Source organism: Neoarius graeffei, chromosome 9 (assembly GCF_027579695.1).
Source record: "Neoarius graeffei isolate fNeoGra1 chromosome 9, fNeoGra1.pri, whole genome shotgun sequence".
Taxonomy (NCBI): Eukaryota; Metazoa; Chordata; class Actinopteri; order Siluriformes; family Ariidae; genus Neoarius; species Neoarius graeffei.
In genome coordinates, this window is record NC_083577.1 from 39,361,908 (window position 1) to 39,387,599 (window position 25,692).

The window sequence follows — 25,692 nt, forward strand, 5'->3', positions numbered from 1 at the left end:
TGGTGCCCTGTGTCTGGTCGGAGTTTTATCGCCCCATTCCTGTGAAGGACGGCCCCATGAGGACAGTTGAGGGTTATACCTGTTAAAACTGTTAATATTATAGTCAGGCTGTCTGTTGTTGCCCAAATGAGGATGGGTTCCCTTTTGAGTCTGGTTCCTCTCGAGGTTTCTTCCTCATGTCGTCTGAGGGAGTTTTTCCTTGCCACCGTCGCCACAAGCTTGCTCATTGGGGATAGATTAGGGATAAAATTAGCTCATGTTTTAAGTCGTTCAAATTCTGTAAAGCTGCTTTGCGACAATGTTTATTGTTAAAAGCGCTGTACAAATAAACTTGATTTGATTTGATATATCTGTGTCGTGTCATCATACATTACTTCTAAATACTGCTGTACATTCTGGCAAAAACCTCTGGATTTTGCAATCTCCTTAGTTTCCAAATTTACAATAGGGAAATAAAATAACCAAGGGGGAATGATTGACCTTGTAATTGTTTTGCAAAGAGGAATATCACTGATCCCCAATTGATCTGCCTGCTGATTACCATCCCACCCAAAGCTGCGTACGGGTCGACCATACTCCCAGCATTCCCTTAGTACCTGTTTGGTTGGGTGATTATTTTCATGACCCTGTAGGTTTAGCCAATATGATACTGATAATTTCAGTCGCCTGAGGTCCAGTGGCATCTCCCCTGCTTCCAGCTGAAGTGCTGGGACTGGAGAGGTCCTGAAGGCACCACAGCATATACGGAGGGCTTTGGCTTGTATCTTGTTTAGCTCTAACGAGGAAGTCTTGGCTGCTGAATTATATGCTATACATCCATAATCCAATACTGGTCAGATTAGGGCACTATAAATTCTTTTCAAGGATGTGCTTGATGCCCCCCAGTCATTCCCTGCTAAGCATTTCAGAATATTAATTCCCTTTTTACATTTGTCTATAACCTTTTGAATATGATTTTTAAAAGAAAGTTTGATATCGAACCATACACCAAGGTATCTTAAATTATCCGTTTGCTTGAGTGGCTGCCCATACAACCTGAGTTCCACTGTAGGGTTAACCCTTTTTTTTTGAGAAACATATAACTTGTGTCTTTTCAACAGATAAATGAAACCCCCACTCATGTGACCATCTTTCAACCTCGTTTATAGCTATTTGCATTCTGTTCCTTAGGTGGGGTTTACATTAGACCGTATCAGCGGATCATCAGATTAACGTTTTTAAAACGATTCGCGTGCACACAGCAATGCCAATACACGATTCGCGTGCACACAGCGACGCCAATACATGGATACGCTCGGCTCCGCAGGCATCCTGCGCTCCAAATCACTCCGCCCTGAACAGCGAGTGCCCTCTGGAGGGTGCGCACTCCGGCCCTGCGCAGCTCACAGAGCGCGCGAGTGAAGCGCACGAGCAGTGATTCGGGACTGAGCCGCTGTGTGTGTGATCCCAGTGCATATTGGGCATGCGCGTCACTTACGACTTGCAAGTGGAAGGATGGCAAGCCTAAAGACAATCATAACTACACAATGGGCAGTATTTGCATCAGTATTTGCAGTATTTTCATACTTTTATACTCTTTAATGAAAGGTGATACAAGGCGGAAGTCCGTGCCGTTTTTCAGCAGTCACGTCACATGACCAACGCCAGCGAATCAGGAAGGTGGATGTCACAGTGACGTTGTCCAATGACGACGCCAGCTAGAGCTCAGCACAGCGTATCCGCGTATTCTCAATGTTTACACAGCACCGGACCAGACACGATCTGGATTGAATACGTGGACCCTGGCGGATTCCCGTTTCCCGGCGTTTCCAGGTGTTTTAATGTAAACGGACAGTGCATCCGCGAAGAAAACGAGACAGATACGGTCTAATGTAAACTTGGCCTTAGACTATCAGAATTTCGGCCTCTCACCCACAGTGCTCCATCATCTGCATAAAGTGCTCTACTGATTCTGGAGTCAATATTGTTAAAGACATCATTAATCATTATATTAAATAGAATTGGGCTGCAGACGCTACCCTGTGGGGTACCATTTTCTATAGCGTAGATATTTGAATGGCTCACTCCAACTCTTACCTCTATGGTTCTATTCCTTAAAAATCTCTAATCCAATTGAACATTTTGCCTTCTATTCCCATTTTATTCAATTTAAGTAAAAGACCCTCTTTCCAGAGCATATCATATGATTTTTCAATATCAAAGAATGTTGCCAAGACTGACTCCTTATTTGCTTGAGCTTTCCTAATTTCATTTTCTAGGCAGATTATTGGATCCATAGTAGTACGGCCATTTCTAAAACCACTTTGATGTGGAGAGAAAAGACTTCTTTTTTCAATCTCGTATACAAACCTCTTAGTTATCATCCTTTCCATCAACTTACAAAGATTAGATGTTAGTGCTATAGGCCTATAGCTTTTGACCTCTGCTTTATCCTTACCTGGTTTAGCTATAGGTACCACTACTGAATGTTTCCAGCTAGAGGGCCGCCAGGGAGACAGAATTCCGCCGCTGGTTTAAAGCAGTCGTGACGTCACTGTACTTGGTAGCCGGTATCCTCCGTATCCAATACCATTACAGGGAGTCAGAGGAAGGGGCGGAGATAGAACATGGCATCGAGTACAGAGATTGGTGTGTTCAAACTGTACTGTGAAAGGGTTACCATGGTTACGGGCATGACAGCCATCCCTACACTACCTTTATGCCCTTAAACTCCCATCCCACTGGCAGGTCCAGTACATGCAGCACATTCCTCACCCTCATAACTACATATATTTCATATTACTTTTACTCATACAACTAATAATTTATAGTAATTACTGTGTAATATGCTAAAAATATAAAATCAATAAACTGAAGAACAATTTCACAGTTTAAGTGGTTAGGTGGTTGGCTATAACTGGTTTAATGTTTTTTTTTTTTTAACCATGTTACCTCTTGCAGTTATAAATGCTCCTGCAATGCAAATTTTATATTCAATATTTCTATCCAACATTCATATGAAATTGATCCATCTGTTTCTAGGTAAAGGATATTAGTCTGTTTTGTGCTGGTAAACATGACAATAGGCACCATAATATTCTGTGCTCCTATCTCCTCGAGGTACGTCTGTGACAGTAGACCCACACACATGGTGTCAGCATTCTTTGAGAACACGATGGCATCCTTCCCCAAGCGCATGGAGCCCGACTTAAAACCATTACCATAAAGGCCCACTGGGACATGGCTGCTTACTTTCTGCTTATCATTGAAGCCAAAACTGAGAGAGAGAGAGAGAGAGAGAGAGAGAGAGAGAGTCAGTAAAAAGAGAAACAGTATACTGTTTACAGTTAGTATCCAGTCTCCATAGTTAAAGTGAATTGCTGGATGATGTAATTGCAGTCTGAAGGCTAAGGCAGTCTTCATGAGCACACTCCTACCTGAGCATTTTGTGCATCTTGTCATAGTCCATGCCTTTTCCATTGTCCATGAAGGTGAGGCAGTCCAGACCTTTGACCTCTGTTTTATTAATCCAGATTTTTTTTGCACTGACATCTAGGTCATAAGCATTGTCTGTCAATGGGGGGGAAACACAGTTTGTGTTCTCAGGAGAGTTTATGTTCTTAGCCAGCTCTAAAAATCATAAACCTAAGTTAACCTTGAAAAAAAAATTAATTTCATCTTCAGTAATGTCTTTATTCTGGTCAGAATAGTGGGAGCTAGCCCTTCCTGGGAAAACGGAGTGAGAGCAGGAATATACCATGGAACAAACCACACACACACACACACACACACACACACAGAGAGAGAGAGAGAGAGAGAGAGAGAGAGACTGCTGTGAGGTGGCAAAACTACTTTAGGGAGGAAGCTAAGGTTGGGTTGTTTTGGGTAGGTGTGGAAAAAAAAAACAGGTATTTAAAACAAGAGCTACAGCTACTGGTCTGATAAATGTATTAAAAGCAAATGCACTGTCCACCCTGATTAGAGTTTACTGATTATATTACATTAATGGCATTTAGTAGACACTCTTATCCAGAGCAAAATACAACATACCCAGAGCAGCCTGGGGAGCAGTTACCTGCTCAAGAGCACTTCAGCTATTCCTGCTGGTCCAGGGAATCAAACTGGCAACCTTTTGATCCTAAAGCTGCATCTCTAACCATTAGGCTATGGCTTCTCCTGATTAGAGTTTCTTTAAAACATATGGGGTAATATAAGTATACTAACAGGGATACAGAGAGTGTGGGTGTTGTGCAAACACATCTAAGGTCTAATCCTAGGTGTTTTCCTGGTTGAGAACCTGAATGGCCTGTGGGAAGAAACTCCTCCTCATTCCCTCTGTGTTGGTCTTCACGGAGCAGAAGCACATCCCTGACCATAACAGAGAGAATAGTCCATTGTTCTGATGGCCTTTACTATCTTCCTAGCCATTTTCCAGCACCACTTGCTGTAGGTAGACTGCCGGACATTGTGGATGGAGTGCTCAGCTGATCACCCCATCCTCTGCAGAGTTCACCCATCCTGCTTGGTGCTGTTCCCAAACCAGGCTGTGATGCTTCCTGTTGGGATGCTCTCAATGGTGCAACTGTAGAAGTTCCTTAGTGCCTTTAAAGTCTCTTAAACATTGAATGTGGTAAAGACACTGATGGGCCTTCTTCACCAGGGTGTTAATATGACAGGACCAGGACAGATCTCGCATGACGTGAAGACTAGGTACTAGAAACTGTACACTCTCTCCACTGGAGTCCCATTGATCCTAAGGGGCTGGTAGCTCCTCTCCTGCTTCATGCTGAAGTCCACTATCAACTCCTTTGTCTTGCTGACATTCAAGGCAAGGTTGTTCTCCTGGCACCAATTCTCCAGGCATTTAATTTCTTCTAAGTCAGCTTCCTCATCATTATCAGAGATCAGGCCTACCACAATAGTGTCATCAGCAAACTTGACAATTTTGGTAGAGTTGGAAGTGGCCACACAGTCACAATTGAACAATGAGTACAGCAGGAGGCTCAGGACACAATCCTGGGGACTCCAGTGCTGAGGGTGAGGAAGGTTGAGACATGTTTACACACCCATTCTGCTTGTGGTTTCCATCAGGAACTTGGAGATCCACTTACACAGGGACAGGCTACAGTAAGTCCCAGGTCCTCCAAAATGGTGGTGAGTTTGGAGGAAATTATAGAGTTGAATGCAGAATTATAGTCAAAAAACAGCATTTTCACATAATTTCCCTTCCTAGTGTCCAGATGTCTCAGGGCTATGTGTAGGAGGTGTGTGATTCCTAAGGGTTAATCTCTAGTACTGCCCTTGTCAAGCAAACAGATTATTGCCTATAGTTCAGAATATAGAAGGTTTCAACTGTTTATGAAAAATGGTCCAATAACGAGTTGGATGAAGGAAAAAAGAAAATAATAAAGAAGCAGTTTTGACTCACCAATCAGTTCTGCTATGGCACTGAAGGGCCAGGTGTGGCTAGTAGAGTTTGCGTGCAGATACCGTGGATTAATCTTTACGGAGGAAAACACAATATTATAATTAAGTACTTTGACACATAATGCTGTTCTAAAAGATCTATAAATATTCCAATACTAGCTCAGTTTTCCAGATTTACACTGCCATTAAATGACATTTAATAGCACACAGCTATGGATATTATCACATTCTGAAGGAGGAATAATTTTTCAAGATTCATTTATAGTTAAATAAAACAGTATGTCTTTCGAGGGGCGGCACGGTGGTGTAGTGGTTAGCGCTGTCGCCTCACAGCAAGAAGGTCCGTGTTTGAGCCCCGTGGCCGGCAAGGGCCTTTCTGTGCGGAGTTTGCATGTTGTTCGCGTGGGTTTCCTCCGGGTGCTCCGGTTTCCCCCACAGTCCAAAGACATGCAGGTTAGGTTAACTGATGACTCTAAATTGACCATAGGTGTAAATGGTTGTCTATGTGTCAGCCCTGTGATGACCTGGTGACTTGTCCAGAGTGTAGCTCGCCTGTAGTCAGCTGGGATAGGCTCCAGCTTGCCTGCGACCCTGTAGAACAGGATAAAGTGGCTAGAGATAATGAGATGAGTATGTCTTTTGTAAAGCCTCACACTGTTTTGAGAAGAACATTATATATATTAAGGCACTTCCTAAAAGTGGAGCTCTTGATGAGGGTTTGAGCAAAATATATGCAAGGGCACAAAATCAGCCTGAATAGAATAATGTTATAGCATGAAACACTGAATTGTGTAGAGTCGTGTATTTTGCATGAATAAATTTCTGCATTGTCTTGTGACAGTGAGACCAATAATGGAGAAACGCATCGCAGTTATGAATACATATTTATTTCTTTTTTTTGGCACCGGATAAAAAGCTTCAGGAAAAAAACCTCCTGGAAAAAATACTCCTCGACTGAATGCAGTGTCTGAGCACCGAGGTTTAGAGCTGCAACCTTGATATTTCCAGCTTGATGTCAAACAATTGTCTGGTAACAACTGTCAATTATCCAACAAGCTAGTGGACTAATAAAACTGTTTTAACTAGTTTTATCTTAAAATGTCTTGAATATTTTCCATAAAACGTATTTGGAAATAATCCCACATTTTTTAAAAAGCAAATTAAAAATAAGCGCTGGATAAAAACCCATCTATCTTACGTAAAAAAAATAAATAAAAAAAGATACAAATTTCGTTGTCTGCTGGTCAAGTGTTTATGAAATACACTGCCTTGCACTTTCCAATTGGGTTCCCTGTGGTGCTACACAAACATTGTTTGTACGTACGTATGGATATCGTATGATCACAAAAGCCACCAAAAATCAGGTCGCTGTATTACCATATTCTCTGAAGTATGGAGTTTCGATCCACTATAGTTGCTTTAAAAAAAAAAAAGACTGAAATGCGAGCAAAAGCATGTTGAGACAACAAGGCGCACCTGTTTTCAATTAATGAACTAAGTGTTGAGCTATTTAAGCACTGTGCTAATGCAAGGACAATGCGAAGTATACGCCACATTCAGTGCGCATTACCGAGCCTTGTTTCCCATGTTTGTGGTTTTCCTGGTTTCTCGACTCTCGTTCCCGATTCTAGTTCTCGTCCTCGTTTTGCCTACGACATACTGTTTGCACCTCAATTGACCCTTCGCCTGTTTTCTCATGCACAGTGGCGTGCACAGATAGACACGAGGTGGTGCTCAAGCACCTGCCCCTCTGCCCTCTGTCCAAAAAAGTGCCCTTTTGAATTTTTTTTTTTTTTTTACAGTTTACTGAGGCCAATGTCGACATGATCTTTTAGAAAAGCCGCAGCATTAAAAGCGTGTGTGAAAATAATGTCCCGATGTGTGCCCCCTCCGCACACACACCAGACCTCTGTCTCTCTTGCTCGGTCACGTGAACAAGCGTGCAGTGCATTCAATGTGAGGTTGCAGCAGCATAGCGTCCTGGAAGCCACGGCCTTGTCGTAGCGCAGACAACACATCGGGCAGTCAGTCAGCTCTTCCCCTGCCCCACCAGCCAGGTAACACATGAATCGAGTGAAAATGTATTGTTTGCCCTCTAAGCCCAAGCTGTAATTATTTTGTCGTGAAGTAGCCCGTCGCATACAGAAACAACTGCACATGGCAGCCTTTGCCAACTTATTTGCTCCCTTTCCATATGGAGAAACAAACTGAACAACATTTTAAATGTAACCTAAACCATTGAGGCAACCCCACTCTCCATCAATTCCGACCTGTTTTTATAACACGATTAAGAATATCACGTTATGCTAGTATGCACGCCGTTATGCAAATAAAGGAGAGCTCCGTTGAGCCCATTGAGTGTGTATATTTCGTTACAAATTTTAAGATGATCTCACGGAAATCTGTGAATAAACACAGTCTTGAGACTCAAGTCAGTGATGGGAAGATCAGACTTTCAGACTTTATCAGACTTTTTAAAGATGGAACTACAGAAAAATACCCAAAACCTTGATATGATTATGAACACAAGAGGAGGGTTAAATCTCAGACTTATAATAAGGTGTTCCACATGCGCAAAAAAGTGCCCTTTTTTCCCCTCCAGAGCACTTGCCCCCCAAAATGTCTGTGCACACCACTGCTCATGCATGACCTTGCCTGCTGATTTGGACTGTTTGCTTTTGTGTGTGTTTCATGCACTTTATGTATAGATCGCACTTTGTTCAATAAAACACTTCTGCACATACATCCGCCTCCCTCACGCATTTGACAGAATACTTCTCCCAAAATGGATGTAGCGGAAGTGTTTCAATATGTGATCCCACGCCACTTCCAGGTTTCCCTGCCCCTGCCACTCACCTCATATTTTCGTCTGAAGACTGACTGGAGTCCCCCGGCAGTCTACTATGGGATATATCACCCAATGGGATTCAAGCTGCAGTGTGATCTCTTCTACGAGAACCTCCAAGAGCCCAAGCCACCCGAACCCATCTGGGTAAGCTTTGTACTGGCATTCATTGCTGGATGAGCATGTAGATGGGTGGACTATCAGATTCGGGTTAAACACCCATGCCTTCGAAACTCTCAGACTTTCTTTGCCATGCTAAAGCTTATTTTTGAATCCTTAGTAAGGGAGGAACCCCATGAAAATTTTTGGGGAGGGGCAATCATGCCAGAGGCTGACCCAGCTGAGGAGGTCGTTGCTCCAGAGTTCTCCCTAGTGACTGGAGTAGAGACAGCAGAGGAGGCTGTCTCTTTTGAGCTGGTTTCTCAGCCAGAGCCAGCACCTGTTCCTGTTCCCATGCCAGCACCTGTTCTTGTTCCTGTGCCAGCACCTGTTCCCGTGCCAGCACCTGCTCCCGAGCCAGAGGTGGAGCCAGAGTCAGCGCCTGCTCCCAAGCCAGAGGCGGAACCAGAGTCAGCGCCTGCTCCCAAGCCAGAGGTGGAGCCAGTGTCTGTTGTCATGCCAGAGCCCGCGGCAGAGTTAGCACCAGTGTCTGCTCCCAAGCCAGAGGCGGAGCCAGTGTCTGCTCCCGAGCCAGTGCTGGAGCCAGTGTCCATGTCTACACCGGAGCCAGCATCCGAGTCTACTCCAGTGCCGGAGCCAGCGTCCGAGTCTATTCCAGAGCCAGTGCAGGAGCCAGTGTCCGAGTCTACTCCAGAGCCAGCGCCTGTCCATAGTCTGAGCCAAGTCCACAGTCTGAGCCAAGTCCAGAGCTTGAGCCACCTTCAGAGCTCAAGCCCAGTCCAGTGTCACCTTTAGAGCTCGAGCCCAGTCCAGAGTCATTGTCAGTGCTTGAGTCCAGTCCAAAGTCATCTCCAGAGCCCGAGCCCAGTCCAGAGTCACCCTCAGAGCTCGAGCCCGGTCCAGAGTCACCTTCAGAGCTCTAACCCAGTCCAGAGTCATCCTCAGAGCCCGAGTCCAGTCCAGAGTCCACGTCAAGTCTCACAATCAAGCCTACTCTTAGCCAAGAACCCAAGTCATGTCCAGAGCCTGAGCCTGAACCCCCACCGGGGCCCCGTATGATGGATTTTCACTCCCAGAGGGAGCTCCTTGGGAGGGGGTTCTGTCAGTCCTGCACGCTGTGGCATGTGCACCAAAAGGCGCACACACGCCAAGTGAGCTCCAGCACGCACGCCGTGAACAAGGCGCACCTGTCCTCAATTAATAAACTAAGTGTTGGGCTATTTAAGGACTGCACTGATGCAAGGACGATGCAAAGTATACACCATGTTCATTGCGCATTACCGAGCCTTGTTTCTCGTGTTTGTAGTTTTCCTGGTTTCTCAACTCCTGTTCCCGATTCTAGGTCTCATCCTCATTTTGCCTACGACATACTGTTTGCACCTTGACTGACCCTTTGCCTGTTTTCTCATTCATGACCTTGCCTGCTGATTTGGACTGTTTGCTTTTGTGTGTGTTTCATGCACTTCATGTATAGATCGCACTTTGTTCAATAAAACACTTCTGCACATACATCCGCCTCCCTCGCACATTTGACAATAGGTGGATGGAAGACAGGCTGCAAGTGCCATTTAACATCTTGAAAACTTGGTTGCCTATGATTAGCTAGTGTCACTGTGATTGATTGGGGAGAGGCTTTTCCAGCCACAAATGACAGTAGCATCATCAGGATTCAAACTCATACTTTCCAACCAACAGAGAAACACTTTTCTGTTGTGCCACTTGGGATTGAACCCTGGAGTAATTTTTAACAGGTAAATTTCAAGAGCTAACATTTGAAAAGTTGTTAAAAGCAACTTCAGCTCAGAACAATCACCAAAATCAAACCATATCATTCTTCACATGAGCAAGAAAAAAATGTGAAAATATGGCGAGATCAGCCAGTCATCTGTTGCACATCTACAACTAGTTCAAAATTCTGCATCTGAGTTGCATTCAAGTGCAAAGAAGAGGAATCATATTACCCCAGTTTTGCTTTCCATTCATTACCTCCAGTTAATAGTAAGATTGACTAGACGGGTTTGTTTGTTGGTTTTTATAGCCTTAAATGGACTGGAACACTCTTAGAAAATATGCTTTGTACGGCTACTGCTTCTAGACTTTAAAAGCCCACTACACAGCTACTGCTGATTGTTGTTACATCTGCACCGGAGTCCGCTAAGGACTCCATTTCCCATGTATCCAAACAGCTTACAAACCTGGTTACACAGACTACAGATCCCAACAACACACAAATTCACCTGAGTACTGATGATTCACAGCTGTCTCTCATTTCACCGAATCAAGCACACGGTATAGAATAGCCCCCAAGCATAACTATGTCATCACTTGTTTATCACAATGCATTATGTGTTAAGGGTGCTGGAGATGTGGTGAAATTAGGATCCAGAATCAGAACTCAACACAGACAGTATCCAATAAATAAGGTGGGTTTAATCCAAGGAAAGGGCATGGCAAAAAGGTAAACAAACAGGATGAAAAAACAAATAGCAAAAATAGTCCAGGTAAAAAAGGAGACAAAAACTTGACAAAAACGAGGCAGGCAAGGACAAGAAAAACACTAATGTAAAAAACCATGAACAAGGAAAAAGCTAGTGCAAAAAACCATGAACAAAAAACAAAACGCTAGAGAGAAAAACCATGAAAAGCATTAGAGGCACAGAAACAGCTAGGGTAAACAAACAAGACATTCTGGCAAAGTCTGAGTCTGAGAACGGTATTTATATAAGCAGCGGTGAAGAACTGGAAGCCAGAGGTTTTAGCTGTGACACATGGAACGTGGGGTGAATGCATCGCATGGTGAGTGGTAATGCCAGTCTGACGGAACATAGGTTGATTACCTTGCTGATGAGGAAGAGTCCTAGGTATCTGGGAGCCAGCTTGTGGGAGACAGTTCTGAGTGGCAGGTGGCACGTGGAAAGCATGACTCACTGCCCCACCTGGTAGGTCAGCACCTTAGAGCAGTGTTTGTCGGCCTGCTTCTTGGATGCTAGGGCGGAGCGAATGAGTCTTCTCCGGGCCAATGCCCATGTCCTCCTGCAGCAGTGTATGAAGGTCTGGGCTGAGGGTACGGCAACCTCCTCCTCTTGGTTGGGGAAGAGTGGTGGTTGGTAACCTAGGGAGCACTGGAAGGGCGAGAGACCTGTGGCAGATGAAGGGAGAGTGTTGTGAGCATATTCGACCCAAGGTAAGTACTTACTCCAAGAACCGGCATCCCTGGACACCATGCACCTGAGTGCCACCTCCAAATCTTGATTCGCCCGTTCCGCCTGGCCGTTGGTTTGGGGATGGAAGCCTGAGGAGAGACTACAGAAGGCCCCAATGAGTTTGCAGAAGGCCCTCCAGAACTGTGCAGTGAACTGAGGACCCCGGTCGGAGACTATGTCAGTGGGAAGTCCATGTATGCGGAAAATGTGGAGGATGAGTAATTCGGCGGTTTCTTTAGCTGTGGGAAGCTTGGGCAGAGGGATGAAATGGACTGACTTGGAGAAACGGTCAATAACTGAGGATGCATGTGTTGCCACTTGAGCTGGGGAGTCCTGTGATGAAGTCCAGGACGATGTGAGACCAGGGTTGATGAGGAGTCGGGAGGGGTCTTAGCAAGCCGGCAGGGGGTCGATTGGCTGTCTTGTTCTGGGCACATGTGTCGCAGGCTGCCACGAACTCCTGGATGTCTTCCTTAATAGATGGCCACCAGAAGCACTGTTGGATAAGTGCCAGGGTTCGAGCAGCTCCCGGGTGACAAGCCAACTTGGAGCCATGACCCCACTGCAGCACCTGGGTTCGCACAGAACAGGGAACAAACAGATGGTTAAGTGGTATGTTGCTTGAGTTACCTTCTCCGGGGCCCTGCTCCAGGGCCTTCTGCACTAATGTCTCTACCTCAAGTAGGGCGGCCCCCACCAGACAGCATGGAGGGAGGATGGTTTCGGGCATTCTAGACTCCTCCTGGAGGGAAGAGAATATCCTGGACAGGGCATTGGGTTTGCCGTTCTTGGAGCCTGGGCGGTAGGAGAGCATGAAACGGAACCAGGAGAAGACCATCAGGCTTGCCGTGAATTGAGACGTTTGGCCGATTTGAGGTATTCTAAATTTTTGTGGTCGATCCAAACAAGGAAAGGGAGATCCAACCCCTCAAGCCAGTGCCTCCACTCCTCCAAGGCTAACTTGATGGCCAACAGTTCTCTGTCGCCAATGCTGTAGTTTTGTTCGGCAGGGGACAGCCGGCAAGAAAAAAGGAGCAGGGGTGGACCTTGTCATCACTGGCCCTCTGGGAGAGAATAGCTCCAACCCCTGGCTCAGAAGCGTCGACCTACACAATGAACTGTTTGGCCGGATCGGGTATGGTGAGACTGGGTGCTGTGGTGAACTTACGCTTGAGCATGGAGAAGGCTTTCTCTGCTTCCTCCCCCCACTTGAATGGGCTCCTGATTGAGGTCAACGCCGTGAGAGGTCCGGCCACTGTGCTGAAGTCACAGATGAAGCGCCTGTGGAAATTGGCGAACCCCAGGAAACACTGGAGCTCTCGTCGCGAGGATGGGGTGGGCCAATCAGCGACTGCCTCAAGCTTGAGGGGGTCCATCTGGATCCTCACCAGGGAGATGATGAATCCCAGAAACGAGACAGAGCTCCAGTGAAATTTGCTCTTTTCCATCTTGACAAACAGCTTATTCTCTAGCAGGCACTGGAGGACCTGCCGGACGTGACCCTGATGTTCCTCCAGGGAGTGGGAGAAGATCAGGATGTCATCCAGGTACACAGAAATGAAGATGTTAAGGAAGTCCCTTAAGACATCATTAACGAGTGCCTGGAATACTGCGGGCGCGTTGGTCAGGCCGAAAGGGATCACGAGGTACTCGTAGTGACCAGTGGTCATGTTAAAGGCTGTCTTCCACTCGTCCCCCTCCCTGATCCTGATGAGATGGTATGCATTGCGTAGATCTAGCTTGGTAAATACCTTGGCTCCCTGGAGTAGTTCAAAGGCCGTGGTCATGAGCAGTAGTGGGTAGCGGTTCTTGACCGTGATGGCATTGAAACCTCGATAGTCAATGCAGAGATGGAGCAACTTGTCCTTCTTTTCCATGAAGAAGAATCCCGCCCCTGCTGGGGAGGAGGAAGGGCGGATGATCCCAGCTGCCAAAGATTCGGAGATGTACTTTTCCATGGCTTGCCTTTCAATGGGAGAGAGTAAAGTCGTCCTTTGGGTGGCGCTGTCCCGGGTAGGAGGTTGATTCCACAGTCATAGGGTCTGTGAGGAGGGAGGGACACTGCTTGGGTCTTGCTGAAAACAAGTCTTAAGTCCAGGTATTCCAGAGGCACATGAGAGAGGTCGGGAAACTTGCTGGCTGAAGGCTGCGGTGGTTTAGTGGGATGCAGAGCAGCGTTCAGACAGGAAGCTAGGCAGGAATGGCTCCAGCCTAGGATGGTGTTGTCAGCCCAGTTTAGGTGGGGGTTGTGCTGCATTAACCATGGTAATCCTAGGACGATGGGTACATGGGGATCGTTCATGACGTGAAGCTGGATGGTTTCTGAGTGGTTACTGGAAATCCTCAGGGTGAGCAGGGCGGTAAGGGGGGTGATGGTGGTCAAGCCAGTGCCATTGAGTGTCAGGACAGTGAGAGGGATGTCGAGAGCGAGTAGCGGGATTCCCAGACACTTGGCAGTGGCGGAACAGATCGGGTTCCTGTCCACCCCTGAGTTGACGAGGGCCTGGAGGTGGTGATGCTGGTTGCCATGGATAATGATGACAGGGAGTAACGGTCAATTAGCAGGGGGCTGATTCCAAGCGTTGCCCACCAAGGCCCCTCGATTCACTGGTGGGCTCGTCCTTTTAGCGGGCAGACTCGGCAGACGTGTCCCAGCTGACCGCAGTAGAAGCAGGCCCCTGTGCTCTGCCAGCAATGTCATTCCTCCGCTGACACTCAAACCCGGTCTACCTGCATGGGTTCAACGGACGAGGCGGGAGGTGGAGAGGAGGTGAAGCTGGGGCGGTTCTTCTCTCTCCTCCATTGCTGGATCCAGGTGTCGATACAGTTGGTGAGATCCATGAGGCTGGAGAGGTCTGATGGCAGTTCCCGCAATACCAATTTGTCCTTCATGGCGTAGGACAAACCGTGCAGGAACGCGTCGACCTGGGCGCTCTCGTTCCAACCGCACGATGCCGCCAATGTCCGGAACTCGATGGCATAGTCCGAGGTAGACCGGGACCCCTGCCGCAGCTCCATGAGCTCTCTAGCTGCCTCCCGGACGGACAGAGAGCAGTCGAAAGTTTGCCTCATCTCCTCAGAGAAATCCTTGAAACTGGAACAAAAGGGTGCATCAGCGTCCCAGACCACTGTTCCCCACTCTCTGGCCTTGCCGGTGAGGAGCATGATGGTATATGCTACCCGGGAGCATTTTGTGTGGAAGGTCAGAGGTTGCAGCTCTAGGATCAGAGAGCATTGAGACAAAAACAATCTGCGAGTACCTGTTTCTCCATCGTAGGGCTGAGGTGCTGGAAGTCTCAGCTCGCGGAGAAAGGTGATGGCAGGAGCTGAAGTAGGAGACAGCTGGGCAGGGGTAGGCACCGCTTGATAGCGCTGCATCTGCGTGGTGAGGAGGTTGAGTGAATTGGACAGGGTGGTGAGGTTCTGGGTTATTTGTTGTAGGTCTTGTTGGTGGGTCCCGTGGAGAGTCCCTTGTTGCTAGACAGCCGTTCTCAGATGGGCAAGTTCCGCTGGATCCATGCTGGCCAGAACGTACTGTTTAGGGTGCTGGAGATGTGGTGAAATTAGGATCCAGAATCAGAACTCGACACAGACAGTAATCCAATAAATAAGGTGGGTTTAATCCAAGGAAAGCGCGTGGCAAAAAGGTAAACAAACAGGATGAAAAAACAAATAGCAAAAATAGTCCAGGTAAAAAAGGAGACAAAAACTTGACAAAAACGAGGCAGGCAAGGACAAGAAAAACGCTAGTGTAAAAAACCATGAACAAGGAAAATGCTAGTGCAAAAAACCATGAACAAGAAAAAGGCTAGTGCAAAAAAAACATGAACAAGAAACAAAACACTAGAGAGAAAACCATGAAAAGCATTAGAGGCACAGAAAGGGTAAACAAACGAGACATTCTGGTAAAGTCTGAGTCTGAGAACGACGTTTATATAGGCAGCAGTGAAAACCAGGAAGTGAATTCAGGTGAGCGCTCGCTGCACAGGGAAGCAGGCAGGATGGAATTCCCATCCCGGATCCGGATCAGCACTGACGTGGGAGATCCGTAAGCTCCGGAGTGGATGTCCGGGGCAGAGCATGACATTATGAGGGATAGCCGGGGTCGGTACTTGTGCAATATAGCGGATGTCAGATTAATTTTACATGAGAGCAATGTGAGAGGAGCATTTTTGCTGTGCTCTGTCATGGAATACAATGAAATTGGTGATTTAAAGAGGTGGATAACATGTCAAGGGTTTACAGCAGGAAAATCTGAATCCAAATCAAGCTTGGTGAGAAGGTAAGATATAAGTGACAAGAATTCATACAACCTAGAGATTGACCGAGTCTGCCACACTGTACAACAACATCAAATCTCAGAATGTCTTATCAAAACATTTATAAATGAGTGATTAGTTCAATAAAACTTGATATCAGGAAACATTACAAAAAAAATTTTTGGAAACCCGCTGATCTGCCATGTCATGTTCAGTATAAATGCATTTACTTCAATAAATGCTGCTAGTGAAATACACTGAACATTATTCATACCCAAAAGAGAACACTTTGTGGTTTGGGAGTTTTATCGGTCTGACAGGCTCATTCGGCTGCCGAGTGCTTCGGCACGTTGAAAGGCAAAGGCCGAAGTAGGGCTGCACGATTCTGGAAAAAATGTGAATCACGATTTTTTTGCTTAGAATTGAGATCACGATTCTTTGGCACAATTTTTTATACAAAATGTTTATTGCACTGTTTATTACACAAAACAAACAAAAAAAAACATTCAAATGGTCATTCAGGTAGAGTATCAAACGTTTGAACAATAGGCTTGTTAGCAGGAGCTGCAGGAACTTTGCTTTGGCAGAGGCACAGTAGTAGTAGCAAAAAAAATTGAGATATGTGGCTGATAACAACTTCCTCTTATCATCATATGCACATCAAACAATGAGAATTCCTTAGGACGTAGAGCATATGGTCCTGAACATGGCCCTGAACACAGCACTGCAGAATTGGCTTAAAGATTCTTTGCCAAAAACACAAGTCTGTCAACATGCTGAGGCTTCAGTGATGTAGGGTGACATGTCACAATGTTCCCCCCTGTACTGAACAGCCGTTCAGAAGGTGAGCTTGTAGCGGGAATGCACAGATATTTCCTCGCTAGAACAGACAGTCGTGGATATTGACCCTTATTTTGCCCCCACCAGATTAAGAGGTCATCTTCACTATCAATGTTGCTAGTCAAAAGATATGAAGCCAGCTCTGAGGACACTGCTTGTTTTTGGTTGGTGGAATCAGCCTCCTCACTGGCTTTTGCTGCTTTGAAGAAACTTCCAAGAGTCTTTCGGCCCTTCTTCATGGGGAGTGCAGGGGAGGCAGCCGATGGGAGGCTCTGCTGTAAAAAGAATTAAAAACATTAATATTAACCAATGTAACATCACAGCAGTTTAAGACTTAAGTAGACAATTACAGTTGTATATTATGACTTACCATAGCTTGAGATACACCAGTCATCTCATCTGTCAGTCTTACTTTAACTGTGGCTTTATTCTCCTCACTGATGTAATCCATTTTGAATCTCGGATCGAGAGTGGTGGCTATGTCGAGTAGATCCTGACTTTTCAAGTCTCTGTACTTCTCCTGCAGGTATCCCAGGATTTTTGCCTTGAGTGATTTTGTAAAATCTGTGTCATCTTCTTGCACAACCAAAACGGAGGTTTCAAAAAGGTGGAGAACCGGTTTCACAGAGGAGATGCTCACATATTGTTCTCCGGAGAGGGCATCAGTGAAGTCGGTCAGTGGGCAGAGGGCATTGTTGTTTGCTTCAAGGACTTCAATATCTTGCCATGTGGGGATCAAGTGTCTAGCCTTCTGATTAGGGGACAGTACATATGAAATGGCTGGAAGCTGTTGAAGTATCCTCTGGACCATCGCTTGCCTCGACTAGGGATGGCGAAAACTAAAAAAAATCTTGACCGACCACCGAGCCTCATTAGCCGGTTAAAGTCGGTTAACCTAGGAGTTTAAACAGGGATGCAAACGGCGCGCCTTTTTCACGGCTCGTGCAGATCCGATTTTTTTTAGGGGGGGCGTTGGAGTGTCTGAATAATTTCATCAGAGTAAATTCTGTATTAAAATTACTACATAAGCAAATGCCGTTACAGTCCATGAAAAAGCCGTGAAAAAGTCGGCATCTGCGCCTTTAGTTTGTGTGGAGAGATATGATCTGCAATAACATGCATTGTTGGCTACAGACCGAAACATACTTTCAGAATGCACTGGCCAAGGCAGGACTAAACTCGATGTGCCTTCTAATAATAATTTTTAAAAAAAACAGAATAGTAATTTGTAAGCTAAAAAGCCTGTGTCTACACTTTTTTCTTTTGCCGAGTGGCAGCTGTGTTCAACTGGGGCGGGACATGACTGAATGGGTGTTTCTGATTTGTCAGCTGTCTTTAACTGGGGCGGGAGGGCGGGACATGACTGAATGGGTGTTTTTGATTTGTCATCTGTCGTCCTTACACTGCATGGCATGCCCCAAGCGTTTACAACACAGAATTCCAGGTTCTCCGCTCTAAAATTGGCAGCTTCAAAACGATTGATTTTTTTTTTTCACCGACAACCAAAAAAAAAATTAACCAGTTGACACTGATTCGGTCAACCACCGGTCAAACGGTCATCGGTTAACATCCCTAGCCTCGACCCCCATTTTGTTGGGCACTCTGTTTTAAGTTTTTGCTCAGGTAGTTTGAGTTCCTTCTGGGCCTCACTAAGGTCTCTCCTCCGTTTCCAGCTGTGACTGAAGGAGCCCACAATCTTTTTGCAAAGACCTACAGCACGCTCAACTCGGGAATCTTTCATTGCATTCTCTACAGGGAAAATGTACAAAACAAAGACTGAGTACATCATCAACTATTATTACGAAACTAACAGTGTCCCGACGTCCCGGGGACCATAAAAAATGTCACCGGGACACAAAATTATCATATCTGGGACAATCACGGGACAATGGAAAAAAATAGATCTAGAAAAAAAGTTCTACATTAATATTATTTACAAAGCCGTAACACATACGTAGACATCTCATCTCATTATCGCTAGCCGCTTTATCCTTCTACAGGGTCGCAGGCAAGCTGCAGCCTATCCCAGCTAACTATGGGCGAAAGGCGGGGTACACCCTGGACAAGTCGCCAGGTCATCACAGGGCTGACACATAGACACAGACAACCATTCACACTCACACCTACGGTCAATTTAGAGTCACCAGTTAACCTAACCTACATGTCTTTGGACTGTGGGGGAAACCGGAGCACCCAGAGGAAACCCACACGGACACGGGGAGAACATGCAAACTCCACACAGAAAGGCCCTCGCCGGCCCCGGGGCTCGAACCCAGGACCTTCTTGCTGTGAGGCGACAGCGCTAACCACTACACCACTGTGCCGCCCAATGTGGTAAGTTATTTGTGATTATTAGGTTATGACTTATGATGCTATGGTTAGGTAAGAACTACTGTGGATAGGGCTGGTCTGCAGGCAATGCTAGCAACTGAATGAACTTAATGAACACTGTTAGACACATTATAAAATACAACAGGAATGATGTGGATGATATTGACGGAAGATACCGTTCAACAGAATAAGTGAGTTTTCTTGGTGTCTTTCTAGTTCAGAAAGTTTAGTCAGTCAGCAGCACAACTAGGCTAGGACCTGGCACTATGTTGATGTTGCTAACATTTGCACCCACGTTTCGGCAGCGAAAGTTCCTAGCCTAGAAGCTAGCAGACTAACCAAACTTAAAGAAAGACACTGCAGTGGAGATTCCACACATTTATGAACGGTACGTTCATCATTAGATGCTATCATACACACAGTCATTCGGAATATACCTGGTTGGATTGTATAACGTTTGTCAATGAGCTGTTGCTAGGGCAGTGTGAAAAGTTGTGAAATGTCAAGTCAGGTTGGGTACTCAAAGCGGCGAAGTTACAGTCTGCACAATGTTCATTTGTCAGGGAAAATTATATGTGAGAGGAAACGAGAGTCTAGCCGATAAAATATGATCTGACTTGTGTTGTCTGTCATATTCTGTCAAGAAACACTTGTCGCCAGCTTAGCTGCCAACATTCCCCTTTTTCTGGGTTTCTCCCGCGTTTCAGACCCATTAGCTGCCGCCCGTTCCCTGCAGTCTGTTCTTTCGTATTCTACATTGATCCCAAATCAGTATTCGTCCCGCCACCACCATAAAACTGTTTGAATTTACTACCCAAATCAAATGCTGACATGTATGCGCTTGATATGCAAATTGTTCTGCAGGAGAAAAGTAGCGTAACACCTCTCCAACCCCCCCCAAGTAGATTTTTCCAAAGCAACGTTACAAGTGAACGGGCAGGTCTAAATTTTGTGTTAGTGCTCCACCTAGAGGCACAAAAAGTTCAAACCATGCCTATGTTATGAATGACTGTAAATGTAAATGAAAGTATTGCCAATAAGTTATCTGATAATATTCAGGAGAGGGCATTGTGAGTCTAATGTAATGTATTTTTTTTTATGAGTAACTTGCAAAAAAAAAAAAGGACTTACTTGGGACATAATTCATTATTATTATTATTATTATTATTAATATTATTAATGAATCATACCTTTTTTGTACATATTGCAGGAGCTGCAAGTGTCACACTCCCAGGATGGCAGAGGCTATGAGTCTAAGAGGAAGAGGAAGTGGCTTCCACAGTGGAAGCAAATGTACCCTTTTGCACAATTCGATGTTGATGCCAACATGATGTACTGTTCAACGTGCAGATCATTTCCAGCCAAAGCAAGGGACAATGCGTTATTCCTGGGTGTCAGTGGCGACAAAGTACGTATCCGAACATTGCAAAACCATCTCCGCACAGCCGCACACATCGATTGCGAACAGGCTCTCCTAGCCCAGGCCCATCCTGACAAAGCACCTCTGACAAGCTGCCTCCACAGAATTGACAAGGACATAAAAGACAAGTTGATCAAACTGTTCAACATAGCTTACTATGTAGCAAAGGAAGAGGAACCCTTCACGAAATTTCCCAAATTGGTGGACCTGCATTTCAAGAATGGACTTAGCTTGGGAAACACCTACAAAAATGACCATTCCTGTCACACATTTATTGACAGCATTGCAAAAACGATGACCGAGTCTTTGGAGGAAAGGATAAGGAATGCAAGATTTTTCTCTGTTATGACTGATTCTTCCACTGACCGATCTGTGCAGGACCAGGAGATAATTTACGGTACCTTTGTTGAAAATGGACTTCCTGTAACCACCATGGTGACATTGGCCCATGCCAACAGCCAGGGCATTCTCGACGCCCTTCTCTGTGGTCTTCAAGAGGTTGGGGTATCAGAAGAGGATTTAAAAGAAAGGCTAATTGTGTTTGGATGTGACGGGGCCTCTGTCATGATAGGGCAAAGAAATGGAGTGGCAGCCAAGCTGAAAGAGAAGTTTCCTGCGCTTGTGACCGTCTGGTGTGTGGCTCACCGTCTTGAGCTGGCCGCACTAGACAGCATGAAAACATTTCCAGTCATCACAGAATTGAAGCAGATCATCAATGGAATATACAAACATTACCACACATTACCAAAAGCAAGTCGTGAACTGAATGCTGTGGCAGAAGCCCTGAATATACAGTTGGTTAAACCAGGGACCATCGATGGCACACGGTGGCTTCCACACACACTTCATGCAATGTCAGCCCTCATCAGAAACTACCCGGCCATCCTAGTTCATATGGAGAGTCATGCAAGTCACATGCATGACAGAGAAGCAAGTGACACCATGAAGGGACGGGCCAGCCACACCGTGAAGGCACTGAAATAATACAAAACCATCATTTTTGTTCACCTTCTACTTGACATACTGAGTGAGCTAAAAGACCTGAGCCTTCTCTTCCAAAAGGATGGACTGACATTACATATGGTGTCAGATGGATTGCAAAAGATGACCCTAGCTCTTGTAGCCATGCAGGTAAGAATACAAGGAGTTTTATTTGTCACATGCATACAATTACTAAAAGTACAACATGCGGTGAAATTAGAGTTGTCCGCCTGTACTGTCCATAGGGGTGTGTGTGTGTGTGTGTGGGGGGGGGGGGGGGGGGGTTAAAGTGCAGAAGTGCAAATTTTACTTAAATATATAATAGTTGATAAATAAACTCTGCAGAGAGGATTTTGTGTGCTACAATGTATTTGCATTAAATTTACTTTAAAATTAGTTTAACATGTTTTTTATATGTTTTTCTGTGTTCTCTATGTTTTTCAGACAGTCCCAGGCCAACATTTGCAGCAGTTCCTGGATGAAGTTGGACCTTTTCCGGGGCACATGCACTCTGGTGTACAACTCAACAGGAAACAGGAGGATGATGACGACTTCCATAAAGTGAAAAGACAGTTGATCCACAACTTTTGTGACTACAGTATGTCACCAAGCGGTTCGGATGCCTTGATGAAGGTGTCTTCAAAGCTGCTGCTACCATGTTTGATCCAAGCAACTGGCCAGAGGACATCACTGACTTGGCTACTTTTGGCCTGGCTGATCTCGAGACTGTAGTGAATCACTTTCAGGAAATTCTTGAAGGATGTGAAAACTTTACATCGATTACAGAAGCCAAACAGGAGTGGCTTGACCTGAAAGTACTTCTGCATCGTCATTTCAGACATCTTCAACCTCAACTGATGTGGCAGAGATTTCTGCAAGGTGCCATAGGAAGGCCTGACCAGTTTACCCACATGAAAGTGATTGCAGAGATGGTGCTTGTGTTCCCTATGTCAACTTCCTGCTGTGAGCGAGGCTTCTCTTGCATGAAAAGGATAAAGTCCGACTGGAGGGGTTCACTCTCTAATTCAACACTCAAGTCTCTCCTCCATATCTCGTTACATGGCCCAGAGGTAGTGGAGTATGATGCAGAGCCAGCAGTCCAAAAGTGGTGGCAGAGTGGCCTCAGGGCACAACGACCCATGTTCAGTGACTCTAATTAAAAACTGATGGGTTATATCTAGGTCAAAGAAAATGAAATTAAGCACTGTAAATAATGTAAATGATTTCTATGACAGGCGGCACGGTGGTGTAGTGGTTAGCGCTGTCGCCTCACAGCAAGAAGGTTCTGGGTTCGAGCCCTGTGGCCGGCGAGGGCCTTTCTGTGTGGAGTTTGCATGTTCTCCCCGTGTCCGCGTGGGTTTCCTCCGGGTGCTCCGGTTTCCCCCACAGTCCAAAGACATGCAGGTTAGGTTAACTGGTGGCTCTAAATTGACCGTAGGTGTGAATGTGAGTGTGAATGGTTGTCTGTGTCTATGTGTCAGCCCTGTGATGACCTGGCGACTTGTCCAGGGTGTACCCCGCCTTTCGCCTGTAGTCAGCTGGGATAGGCTCCAGCTTGCCTGGGACCCTGTAGAACAGGATAAAGCGGCTACAGATAATGGATGGATGGATGGATTACTATGACTAAAGGTTACAATAAAAAAACTTGCATTACATTGCTTTGTTTGCACTTATATGATATGACACTTTTATCCAAAGTGACTTTACAGTTTTTTACAGTGTTACAGTCCCTGTAGCAATGTTGGGGTAGGTGCCTTGCTCAAGGGCATTTCATCCATTGATGGTATGGCTGATGGCTTTCAAAACATCTCTGAATGGGGCAACAGGTATATTACATAAAAATGGATAACGGTAATGGTGAAAATGATAAGTTGGCCTTATATATGCCAACAGATATTCAAGGTATAAGTAGATGAAATGAACATAAAAGGGGTCTTATTTTCAACTAAAGTGTACTGCAGATGTAGTGAGTTGAAACATTTTCTGAATGAGCTAGATGGCCCCTTTAAATAAACGGGTATCTATTCATACAGTGAGATCGCCAAAGTTTAATAAATTGAAAATGCAGTAACTGTAATTTTGAAGTAGATGATGTATAGGACATGTGTCACTTGTGTTTTGTGACTTACTATAAAAATGATATAAAGGGTTCAAAATCGCTTAGTTACAAATATAATAGTAACTTCATATGATAATATTAACCACTGGTTATTTCAGAGAGGAAAAAAATGGGGACACTATTGCTTCCATTCGGGACAATACAACACAGAATTCGGGACCACTGGGGGACACAAAGAAAAAAAGTTAATTTCGAGCCCTGTTATTATTGTTATTGTGACTTTATAAAAGAACTCACCTATTGCCAGATGGAGTCGATGTCCAAAACACTGGAGCCTGGTCCAATCGTTGAGGGAGATGGCTTTTACTATGTTTTGACCATTGTCTGTTGTGATGCAGGTCAATTTATCCTTGTTCAGACTCCATGATGCGAGGACATCTTTTAATCCCTGTGCTAGGGCCTCGCCTGTATGGTCTTCGGGGAAAAAAGCTGTCTGTAAGCACCGGCTTTTGATAGTGAAATCAGGCGCTATAAAATGAACTGTCAGGCTCAAATACGGTTCCATGGTCCGAGTGGACCATAAATCAGACGTAGCAGAAAAATGAACGATTTCCCACAATTCTGCCTCGACCACTGCCCACTGTTTATTGTACATATCGGGGAGCGCAACATTTGAAAAGAAGTTGCGGGAGGGGATAGAGTACCATTTGTCGAGAGTGTTTATCATCTTCCGAAATCCCTCATGTTGTACAGTGTTTATCGGTGCCATATCTTTTGCCAGGTGATATGTGATAGCTGCTGTGATCTCCTTGTGTCTACTGGAGTTTGGTGGGTATGGCGTTGTATTGTACAAGGTCCTGGTTATTGTCGTCTGTGTTTGTGTTTGTTTCTTGCCTTGTACGGCTTCATCATACTCTACTTTGTGGTGATGTTTCAGGTGATTGTAGAGATTAATGGTGTTGCCTTGCGGTGCTTCAATGAGGGCAGAACACACTTTGCAATGCACCTCAGACTGTTTGTCATCATCTGGCTTAAACCCAAAATACTTCCACACCGCCGAATGCGAACCCTTTTTGGGCACGAGCTCGATTCGGGTCTTTGGGTGACTCTCACCACTACCACCTGGGGTTTCTTCGCAATCCATTTCTTCTGCTTCTCTCCCTCACTGTTTCCACACACTCAACTGCAGGCAGGCTTCCTCCAATGACTGAATAACGTGTTGTAAAGATGCTTTACCATAGGTCGAGGGAGGAGTCAGCGGCAGTGCTGCCTTTAGGGGCGCTTGAAAAAATCCAGGAAGAAATGAGAGCATTTGTTTGTGATGCTGTTCATGAAATAAAATGCTTAAGAATCGCTGTGTTTTGAAATGAGATCACGTGTATGTGTGAATCGAGATCACGATTTTTTTAACAATTTATCGTGCAGCCCTAGGCCAAAAAATACTTTTGTTTTACAGGCTTTGGAATATCACTAGTTTCAAATGATGAACAGTGTTGATTGTTATAATCATCTATATCCGAAGGCCATTCCGCAGACCATGGAAATATTGCTGGGTCAAAGTTTAAATACGTCTTTTTCCCACCAGAGAAATGTAAGCTACAAGCACTTGTCCATTTCGATTCAGTTCAAAGATTTTTGTTGCAAATTAAACTTATCCATTTCTTTCTTCTCAAATGGCAGCTGATAAAAGCTCAAATTAGGTGTTCTCTTTGTTGTGGAGACACAGAAAAGCACATAACAATTCACTTTAGGCGTGGTTAAAACCAGTTAGACAGAACAATGCAGTGTTTAACAAAGACAAAAGTAAAAAATATAGCGGCACTGACCCTGGTTATCACCCATCATGCATTGTGGTAAACAAGCAATGACGTAGCCAGGAGTTAGGGTTATTGCTCCTACCTGAACAAGAATCACACTGCCTGAGCCCAGTAATGAAAAAATTTAAATTAAAGTTATCCTTCCAAACACAAGGTAGTAAAGTTCAGAGGTGGAAAGAGTACTAAAATATTATACTCAAGTACAAGTACTGTTATTCTGATGAAATTTTACTTAAGTACAAGTAAAGTTACCAGACAAAAAATCTACTCAAGTAAAAGTAAAAAGTAGGTCATTTAAAATGTACTTTGAGTAAAAGTAAAACGTTACTTTTAACAATGGGTGTTTTCTGCCTCCATTGTGTTGTGCAAAAATGAAAAAGAAGAGGAAACAAGGATATATGTACATCTCAA

At 45.1% G+C, this 25,692-nt stretch overlaps 2 protein-coding genes across 3 annotated transcripts in view; both read right to left on the reverse strand.

The window, feature by feature from the left end:
• The window catches only part of LOC132891662 (uncharacterized), a 105,223-nt gene that overhangs the window by 75,696 nt on the left and 3,835 nt on the right, over positions 1-25,692 (reverse strand). Inside the window, exons 2-4 of the mRNA XM_060929460.1 lie at positions 5,408-5,480; positions 3,417-3,549; positions 3,033-3,256 (exon numbers count right to left, since the gene is read on the reverse strand). Coding sequence (XP_060785443.1) covers positions 3,033-3,256; positions 3,417-3,549; positions 5,408-5,480 — 430 coding nt within the window. The remainder of the gene's footprint in view (positions 1-3,032; positions 3,257-3,416; positions 3,550-5,407; positions 5,481-25,692) is intronic.
• LOC132891667 (E3 SUMO-protein ligase ZBED1-like) lies at positions 15,414-25,421 on the reverse strand. 2 transcript variants are annotated; one of them, XM_060929469.1, is made up of 3 exons: positions 23,762-25,421; positions 17,044-18,422; positions 15,414-16,945 (listed from the first exon to the last, which is right to left on the reverse strand). In XM_060929469.1, exons 1-2 carry the CDS (start codon positions 24,606-24,608, stop codon positions 18,211-18,213), a joined length of 1,059 nt encoding a protein of 352 aa, XP_060785452.1. In that variant the 5' UTR covers positions 24,609-25,421; the 3' UTR covers positions 15,414-16,945; positions 17,044-18,210. The 2 variants fall into 2 exon arrangements, with proteins under 2 accessions (XP_060785452.1, XP_060785451.1); XM_060929468.1 differs by having other exon boundaries at positions 15,414-16,948.

What these genes read in the sequence shown, in the direction of transcription:
- LOC132891667 (XM_060929469.1), bottom strand. Translation starts at nt 24,608, where the DNA reads ATGGATTGCGAAGAAACCCCAGGTGGTAGTGGTGAGAGTCACCCAAAG. An exon ending in TCGACTCCATCTGGCAATAG is followed by an intron (nt 18,423 to 23,761) that starts GTGAGTTCTTTT and finishes TTTTCCCTGTAG; the next exon opens with AGAATGCAATGAAAGATTCC.